The sequence below is a fragment of the Petaurus breviceps genome, unplaced genomic scaffold, assembly GCF_028583685.1.
Source record: "Petaurus breviceps papuanus isolate PSGF00001 unplaced genomic scaffold, PetGlider_PUasm1.0 181, whole genome shotgun sequence".
Taxonomy (NCBI): Eukaryota; Metazoa; Chordata; class Mammalia; order Diprotodontia; family Petauridae; genus Petaurus; species Petaurus breviceps.
Window position 1 is genome coordinate 28,504,373 of NW_027185784.1, and position 10,359 is coordinate 28,514,731.

Genomic DNA, 10,359 nt, shown 5'->3' on the forward strand with positions numbered 1-10,359 from the left:
GCCAGGAGGAATTTGTACACAATTACAGATACAACGTATGTGTGATGACCAACTTTGATAAACTGGACTCTTCTTAGAAATCCAGTGTCATAAGTAAACCTCAAAAGACTCGTGATGGAGAGAGATGTTTACATCCAGAGACAGAACTGAGATTGAACCCAGATTGAAGCAAACTACCTGCCCTTTTTCTTTTTCTTGATTGGTTTTGCTTCCTCTTTCTCATTCTTCATTCCATCTGATACAATCCTTCTTTATAACCTGACTTATGCCTAATGTGAAAGTATTTGCAGATACTATACTTAATTGTATGCCACTACGGGGGGTATGGGGGGAGGGAGAGAAAATTTGAAACTCAAGGAATTGTGGTAATGAATCTTGTAAACTAAAAGTAAACAAATTAATAAAGACCAAAAAAAAACCCTAGCCATGTGACCTTGGGCAAGTCACTTAACCCCAATTGCCCTATCTTTCCCCCTCCAAAAAGGAGTAAACACATTGAAGCTTTCAGTATGTCTCCTCTCTTCAAGAATTGATGGTAGTTCCCCCCAAAAGTCTTTACTTTCCCTACCTTCTCTTCCTCTTGGCCATATAGTAACATGCTCTCCTCTTTTGCCTAAATGTTTCCCATGTCCCTATTTTGCCTCAAATATAGAGGTTAGTTAGAGGTAAGCAACATTTGAATTAGGACAGAGAGTGAAGCCTCAGTCTGAATGTAAGGAATTTCACTAAGTGAGGGTTCTGTTCTATTGTGCTTTTAGCAATAACTTTCCATTTGATATAAACTATATAAAAATTCAGAGTAAGGTGCCACATGGACCCAAGACACAGTAGCCTTTTGGCTAAAAAATGAGCTAATTATTACGAGTTTGGATGAATGTCAGAAAAAGAATGTTACAAGGTGGAAATAGTTTAGGTCTAGAGGAGATAGGCAGGCTTAGATGAAGTTAGTTCCTCTCCCTTCGAAAAGGAAAGGAAAGCAGAATGGACACAATACCTTTGGTGGTACTACCAGGGCTTTATTAGAGCCAGTTTGTATAGACTCTGAGAGTTGATTGTTAAATTTCCAGAAATTTAAACTATCAGTCAGGACTTATTGTTTTGTTGATTGCTAGTCTTAAAAAAGTGATGGGGAGAATGTTAATGCTTATTAGATTTTCAGGTGTGTCCTGTGGGCATTTTTTTGAGAGTTGGTTATTAAACACATTCCAGCATAACCCTCAGCACCACCCTTTGATATTAATCATATAGGGAAGATCATGCAAAGTTTGGTTGCCCAAGACAAGTTCATCAGTATTTTATACCAGTTTCATGATGGCATGCTTGCACAGCTTCTGGATAATAAGCAGTTCTCTAGTTTCCCCAGTTACCAATGGAGTGAACCAGGGCTGTGTGCAGTATTTTGATGATTGACTTTATATTCAACTCTACAACTTCTGCTATTGCTCAAGAACAGTGTTCCCCTCTGGGGGAATGGAGACTGCATCACCACAGAATCACAGCTTATATAGAGAGCTGGAAGGGATTTCAGAAATCATCAGGTTCAACACTCTTCTTTTGCAGATGAGGAAACTGAGGCACAAAGAGATGAAGTAATATTCCTAAGGTCACACTAGCAATATGTAGCAGAGCTGAGATCTAAACCAAAGTCATTTGGCTCTAGGGCCAGTGTTTTTTTTCACCGAACCACTCCAGCCACTATATCCCTGAAGATCATACACTTGCTTCTTTGTTGCTTTCACATCTTAAAGATCTTCATTGTGAAGTTGCTCCTGATGTCAGTCATCATTCAAGATTCAAGACACAATCATGACATGTAGGATCAGCTCAGTGTAAGAAAGTTCATAAGCCCTGATGCCACAGTCTTGGGTAGAAGTCTGAAATTCTCCACCATATTTTCTTATGATCCATTCCATGAATTTCAAATATCACCTTCAAACTTTCCATAGCTCTGGACTCACATGATATACAGGGAAGGGCATTAGTCTTTCTTGCTGAAGGGTATAATGAACTTATTTCTGGCTAATGCTGCTACTCATATCCTTAAGGTGGCATCCAGATTACCATGGGTCAAAATAAAAGTCAATAGATTGTTGGGATAATGTGTGTAAAGAATTTGGGAAACTTTGAAGTACTTTATAAATAACTGCCATTATTATGTTATATAATTCTTTATTATAAATATGAATTCAGTTTTTTTGTTGCGTATCTTTCCAAGTCTAATCAATCACCAAGTTTCTATTAAGCAATTACCGTATGTCAAACACTGCTCTGTAGCTACTGGGGATACAAATTCAAAGAATTAAATAATCGCTTTTCTCAAGAGACTTGCATTCTATCTAGAGAAAAAAATATGCACATATTTAAGGGAGTTAAATAAATAAGTAAAAGACTAGCACAGGTAGGTAGGCTTAAATAAATTCAAGAAATCTTACCAGCATATAGAAGCCAGAAGAAGGGACTGAAGAAATTTGGATAAAAAAAAAAAGAATTTTATCTTTATTTTACTAATCTCTCACTTAAATCTTGCATCTGCCAAATATGAATGTAGGCAATGAACCCTTATTCTGAAGAGTTCATAGGCTTCACTAGATTACAAGGATACAAAAGAGATAAAGAACCCTTATTGTGGATTTGAATGTCTCCATAAGATTTCATTAAATAACATTCTGATCAACTAAGCTACCTAATTAATTTTTCACTTATCTCAAATCTTTCAAATCTTTTCTGTTACCATCTGAGGAATCTGATTGTTAATAATCATAATTATAATTGACTTTATGTAATCCTTTATGATTTGCAAATTGATTTTTCTCATGTGATCTTCATAATACCCCTGTGAGGAAGACAGGGGAGATATTATTATAAAGTGGATGATTTGCAGATAAGGAAACTGAAGTTCATAGAAGTGACTTCAATTCAATTTAATAAACATTCACCATGCACCCACTGTTTAAGTGATTTGCTTAAGGTAACATGGCTGTAATTAGCCAAGATGCATGCATTGCATGAACAGCATTAACCTCCCTGTGTGTGTCCTTAGTGTAAATTGTGTTGAAGTCTTCTCTAAATCAATAACCCATTCCTTCAATTTGATCATCACCCTTATCTAATCCTTCTTTCATAGATTATGGTTGGTTTTTTTTTTTTTGCATCTGCCCCTTCTCTTTCTTAAACTGATTGGACAAGAACTGCCATAAATTTCCACACTACAAGAATTGTTACTAATGTATTATATCTCAACCTTGATGAAATTGATCTATCCAATCCTGGTGGTTTCAATGATTCCATAAATAAATAAAAAAGAACTCTCACCTGTCACTCCAAGAAGCTGTAGCATGCATAGTAACTACAACCTAGTACAACCTGTATTTGTCAATGGGTTAAATCAGGTTGAAGGTAAACTATAGTCACCAACCTCGAACCTGTTAGTGATTTGGAGGATATCTACTCTCTGTATATGAAGACTTCCTCTGGCGACCATGAAGATGATTGAAGCAGGTGCTGTGGAGTGCTTAGAGCTTGGCATCAAAGATGCCAAGGTCATCCACTGCATTCGGGACCATCACCAGTCATCTTGGCTTTTTTGTTGCCATTGCACTTCAATGACTCTGAAATAGAGTGAGGCTGACAACGTTTTGCAACTCTACTTCACTTAAATCCAATTCATATGCAAGTCAAGAGATCACCTGTAATGTCATAGGTTTTTATAAAAAGCAAAGGACAAACAACAACAGCTAAAGAATTATACTTCCCCAAGCCAAAAAAGAAAAAAAAAAAAACGGTTTTTTTTTGCCTGCCTTTGAGGGAATTTTGGAACATACGTTCTGATGACTAACTATCCTCTTCTGGAATATGGAAGCTTACAGAAATAAAAATCATTTGGGTAAAATGGGTAAAAAATGTTGAGCTAGGAGTCACAGGACCCAAGTTCAAGTTTTGACACTGTCGCTATCTGTCATCTTTGGCAAGTTAATGAACTTCTCTGGGTCCCAGTTTCTATAACTTTGAAATCAATATAGAAATATTAATCAGGCATGGGGCAGGTAGTTTATTTCCACAAAGAAATGAGAGGATTAGACAAGATGACCACTAAAGTCCTTTCCAGCTTTCTGATTTAATGGCTGACATTTTGGTCTTACTTTGGACATTTTGGTCCCAGAGAAGCATGCTGAGGATGATATAGGGGCTTGAAAATGTCGTGCTTTGCATTAATACTTATCAGTGAGTCTGTTCACTGATCCGGAGACTTCTCTGCATTAAAACTTTCAGTACAGTATTTCAAAATTAGTCTCTTTTTCCTCTTTAAAATTCCCATATTAGGAAACAGTATCACATAAGGTTCTTTTTAATCTAGATGTTTAACCTAGAGAGGAGAAAACTTAAAGGAGTGGATTCATGAAAAACTTCTTCAAGTATATGAAGGACACTTCAGTGGAAAATGTATTTTACTGTTAGAAGATTGAAATTTCAAGCAAATTACAATGGAAATTTTTATTTTTAATTAGGTTTAATTGGACAACTTCACCATTTCTCCAATAAAAATAAGAATAGTCTTTGATGTTTTCTTTATGTTTACCATTATGTTTCTATTTGGCAAGGGGGGTTGGGGCAGCAATGATTGGAATATGATATGTAAGAGAAGCACAGACCTGTATCAATGGTAATAGCTGATTTTTATAAAGTTCTTAGAGATTTACAAAAAACTTAACAAACATTATCTCATCGCCCTTCACAACTATCTTACGAGACGGGCTATACACCAATGTTTGATGAATGAATGTTGAACAAGTTTCTATGAGACCAGGGATACAATCTAGCGATTTTACTGTTCAAAGGAAATCATTAATCAATAGATGTGGTCATTTTTCAAGCCCCTTCCTCGCACAGAAAAGATTACAGATTCATAGGTTTAGAGATGGAAGTGACTATAGAAATCATCAAACTCAACCCCCTCATTTTATAGATGAGGAAATTGAGGTCTAGAGTGCGTAGGTGTATTGTCCAAGGTCAAGTAACTAGTAAGGGTCAGAGATAGGATTTGAACTCAGGTCTTTCTAACTCCAAATCCAGCCCTCTATTCACTTACACCATTGCACCTTGGTCAACGACTGTCCCGAACTTTGATCATGACTCTATTGTGGACTGGCAGGTCAGGGATTTGTATGGTGTGTGGTGCTTAGTCTAAAGAAAGACATTGGAGAATATGTTAATGCCTAGTCTCAACCACCCTAGGTGGTTACCATAAGAGTTAACATTATCTTCTTTTTAACTTCTCTTTAGAAACATTTAGCTGTAGAAGTTTTGGATTTCAGTAAATGATGTCATAGGTCCTCAAGAAAACACTCAAATAGGGATGGCTAGGTGGTGCAGTGAATAAAACACTGGCCCTGGAGTCAGAAGGACCTTGAGTTCAAATCTGGTCTCAGACACTTGACACACTTACTAGCCATGTGGCTTTGGGCAAGTCACAACCCCAATTGCCCTCCACCCCAAAATAAAGCAAAAAAAGAGAAAACACTCAAATGGAATTCAGAAAATACCACCACCAATAATAATATTAAGTAGCAATTGTATAGTGCTTTCAGGTTTGCACATGCTTTTTCACATATGTTATTTTTGACAACCCTATGAAACACCTACAGTTATTAGCCTCATATTGCAGATGAGAAAGTTGGGGCCAAATAAGTGTTTGAGACAGGATTTGAACTTAGATCTTCCTCATTTAAGTGAAACACTTTATCTATTATGCAACCCAGATCTGTCAAGATAGAAACACTTAGTTCTTTGTGTCCTTATGAAAGTGGTTAATAATGCTTTTTTCCCCTTTATTTTTATTCCTCTAACTCTAGAAGTGCCAACAGAAGTTATCTAAGGCAATTATGTCTTAATCATGTTGGCCACAATTATTCTTTTAAATATGTGTGGCTATGGACTTTGGAGGAAAAAATAAAATCTTTCATATTTCTAATTGGGCAGTATATATGATTATTACCAAAAATGCATATTTATTACTAGCACCAACTTCAGATCATTCTTCTGTTTCTTTAAAAAAAAGGTTAAACATTTTCAAAATAGAAACTCTTGGTTCCTTCACAATCTTAGACCATTACAGAAGAAACTTTCCTTCCCTGGGGGCTTTAGCAGTGACATGGGGAAACTCCTGGGGCATTATAAGCTTCTCAGAAGCTAATAATAACAGTAGCATCTCGAGCTCAAGACTATGCTACAAATGCCACCTGCCAGAGGATGGCTGCTGTAGCCACAAGGTGCTGGAGATGTCATTCAGATGTCCTTTTACACACAGACACACACACACACATACACACAAACACACACCTTATATGTGAAGTCCATCACATGCCCAGATTGTGGCATTGACAGTAATCTGTGTCCATTCTCTCCTTCTACCTTTAGACAGTAGGTATTTCATGACCACTTCCCAATAAATTATCTTTTCTCTTCTGTTTTTTCCTCTTTCAGATTCACTGAAGAATCTTCTTTCATCCTTCACTCCACTAAGAGCAGATAATTGGGGGTAAGTACCATCTCTCCAGGAGTCATTTTGAAGTTTTTTTAGTTGCACTTATTTAGTGTTGAATAGGAAATAACTTCAGTGGTCATATCATAGGGATGTCTAAATCTCTTGGTCTTCAAAATGTCAGTTTATTTTTTGGCACAAGTCTCCCCCATTCCCTAATCAAATATTATGACTTCTCAACTCACTATCAATCTATGTGTATCCTAAGGTAAGAAGAGAGGAGTCCCCCTTACTCACTGTCATTGTTCTTGATGGATATATTTGGTTCTACAATGCTATGACTAACTCATTTGTGTTTGAAGAAACAAGTGCCAAATTTTCATGGGGCTCTGGAAAAAATGTGAGGTTATTTTTACCATTTGATTTTAGGGTCAGATAATAGTTAAATTTCATCATGTGGTAGAATCACAGAAAAATTAAAATCTTCCAGTTCATTCTTTAGGATTAGTGTCAGTGCTGCCACTTATGCAGCAATCGGAAAGCAAGGAAAGCCTCCATTGTGGAGGTCCCTCTGTGGGGGTGAATGTACTGTTGTAATTTTTTTTGTATCTCAGCTCTTGTATCTGTTTCTCTCTGTGTATGGCTTTTTTTGATATGTCATATGATTATGTTTCTCTATTCCTGTAGGCATATGTGTCTTTCTGTGGTTCTTGCATATCTATTTTTGTGAATGTGTCCCCTCTCTGCTGTGTATGTGTACTATTTACACATCTATATGTGATCCTGTGTCAACATATAAGTATTTGTCAACAAGTATAATTTGTGTGCCTATGTTTACATAGAGCTATGTGTACAGATTAGGTACTCAGTAACTACCTGAATGGATGTATGACTTTAACTGTATTGTATCTACACCTACATTTATCTCTCTCTCTCTCTCTCTCTCTCTCTCTCTCTCTCTCTCTCTCTCTCTCTCTCTCTCTCATCTATCTACCTAGCTATCTATCTATATTGTAATATGCATTCACATTTTAGCTTATATATTTGTGCATATATGCTATTTTAGTGTTGCTATCTGACCATAGTTTACTGCACCAATCAAATTACAGAGCCAGACCAAAAAAGAAAACATGTTTCCCTCTCCTCTCCCCCTGGGTAGATGTCTGATTGATTACTAAAGTATAGTCTCATTTCTGTTGGCATATGCTGACAACGATGATCTTGATAGTCTGGCGTGTTTTTCAAGAAGGGACAAAATTTCAAGGAGAAGGAAGTGATAATAAGTCTCAGTTGAATGGGTGTTATTTTTCTACCTGTGTATCATGTGTGTGTCAGGGCCAAAAAATCCATTACCTGGTGAAAAGTCTCTCCACACATGGCTAGAGCTGTCCTTAGACAGCAAACATATTCAATTTGCCATGATCATAGCCAAAGCTTTTACGACATACTGCACTCTGCCAGAGCTTGATCTCTCTCACTAACATAGCCTTTAAAAACCCAGGGTCATGTCTGTGGTAGGATGAAGCATCAAAATAGAAATTTTGTAATTTTTTAAAAAAAAATCTGAGGCTTCAATTAATAAATACCAAATATTACCTTGCACTTTAATGTACCCAAAGTATCAAAAGAAGGGATATTAAAGATTTAGTAATCCATAGGAGTGGCTTATTAAGGGACTGCATATAGTGACAAAGAGCTGATCTTGGTCAAGATGTCCAATCTTAATCAGTCATTGAACCTCTTAAAACTTTCAGGCAACACTCTTGGACTAAAGTTGCAGAAGTGACAATCTGCTTGGGTAGAGGGAGTTATCCCTTTGTGAGTTTTCTCTATCCGTAAAAGCACAGGTCTAATACCATCCTATAACAACTCCTTAGGGTCCAATCCAATATCATTGCTATTCCGTCTCTTCAGCTGTGTCTGACTCTGTGGCCTGATTTGGGTTTTTCTTGGAAAGAGACATTAAAGCATTTCCTCCTCCAGTTCATTTTACAGATGAGGAAACTGAAGAAACAGTGTTAAGTGACTTGCCCAGGGTCACACAACTAGTGTCTGAGGCTGAATTTGAATTCAGGAAGTTAAGTCTTCCTGGCTCTGGACTGGGTGCTCTATCCATGACACCACCTAGCTGCCCCTCTAAATCAACATACTGTCTCCTTAAAGACATAACCATTCCTATCTACTGTCCTATGTGGATAAGCCAGTCTCCTAACTTCCCATATCCATAGTAACCAATTTATGGAAATAGTGCCATCTCTCATAGTTGTTCCACAAATTCTCATCAATATGCCCTTTTTCCTCATGACCACTCCTCTGTCACCAAACCCCAACAGCTATTTTCTGATGAACCCCAATCACAAGATTCCTCACATACAAGTATATTCGTATGCATAGAGAAACCTCCAGAATGTAGTCCTCTTCCAAAAGCATCTCCTGTACCCCAAAGTATTCCAGTAGCTCTCCATCTCAAATCTAAAACTGATATAAAAGTGAGGAAAGTGGAGTTTAGGACATAAATGAGGAAATATTTCTCTGAGTTGAAGAAATAACCATTTCCATTATCAGATATCTGAACAGGTCTTCAGTTATTCCCTAGATGGAATCTAGGGTTCAGTTCATTATGAGTGTTCTAGTGGGAGTGGGGGGAAAGATAAGAGTCCTATTCCCAGGTATTTTGTGACCATGTGATTGATTATCTGTCTAGGAAAGTTAAGCTGTATATCATGGATGTGGAGAACCACACGATGGTGACCGAGTTCATTCTGGTTGGGTTCCCAGGCAGCCGGACCATGCGTGGGCTGGTATTCCTGATGTTCCTCGTGGCCTACATGCTGACAGTGTCAGAGAATGTGATCATCATCCTTTTGGTGCAAAGAAACAGGCCACTCCACAAACCAATGTACTTCTTCCTGGCTAACCTTTCCTTCCTGGAGACCTGGTATATTTCTGTCACGGTACCTAAACTGCTATTCAGTTTCTGGTCTCTGAACAACAGCATTTCTTTCTCCAACTGCATGACTCAACTCTACTTTTTCATTGCCCTCATGTGTACTGAATGCGTGCTCCTGGCTGCCATGGCATATGACCGCTATGTAGCCATCTGCCGCCCACTCCATTACCCCACCATCATGAGCCATGGCCTCTGTTTCCGCCTGGCTCTGGGATCTTGGACCATTGGATTTGGCATCTCCTTGGCCAAGATCTACTTCATTTCTCGCCTTAGCTTCTGTGGTCCCAATGTCATTAACCATTTCTTTTGTGACATTTCTCCTGTGCTTAATCTGTCCTGCACAGACATGTCCATAGCTGAGCTAGTAGACTTTATTCTAGCATTAATCATCTTTCTTTTCCCATTATCTATCACAGTGTTGTCCTATGGATGCATTCTGGTTACAGTTCTAAAGATGCCCACAGGAAAGCATAAAGCTTTCTCTACTTGTGCCTCACATCTTGTGGTGGTCACTATTTTCTACTCAGCCACCATCTTTATGTATGCCCGGCCTCGTGCTATCCATGCCTTCAATATGAACAAAATCATTTCTATCTTCTATGCCATTGTGACCCCAGCCCTCAATCCTTTCATCTACTGCCTAAGGAATCGAGAAGTCAAAGAGGCTCTGAAGAAGCTGGCCTGTGCCCACAATACTGGAACTGATTCATCTGGCCACTAAAGTCAAATGGACAAAGATGAACAGTTCTTTTTCTTCTCCCCTGTCTTTCTTACTCAAATGTGGTTGAATTTTTCCTTATTAACATGCTACTATAATTCTTTGGCAAAGTCCCTTAGACAGAAACTTACTTAGCTCCTCAGATAATGTAGCCTTTGGGTGTGTTAGCTTCAAGATAAGAAGAACTTCTATGACTCTGAATGAGAAGTTGGC

The 10,359-nt window shown here is 38.0% G+C and overlaps 1 protein-coding gene across 1 annotated transcript; it reads left to right on the forward strand.

Moving 5' to 3' along the window:
• Positions 1–9,201: 9,201 nt before the first annotated feature.
• Positions 9,202–10,149, forward strand: OR6B1 (olfactory receptor family 6 subfamily B member 1). The gene has a single exon (XM_069087013.1). It carries the CDS (start codon positions 9,202–9,204, stop codon positions 10,147–10,149), a length of 948 nt encoding a protein of 315 aa, XP_068943114.1.
• The last annotated feature ends 210 nt before the right edge of the window (positions 10,150–10,359 follow it).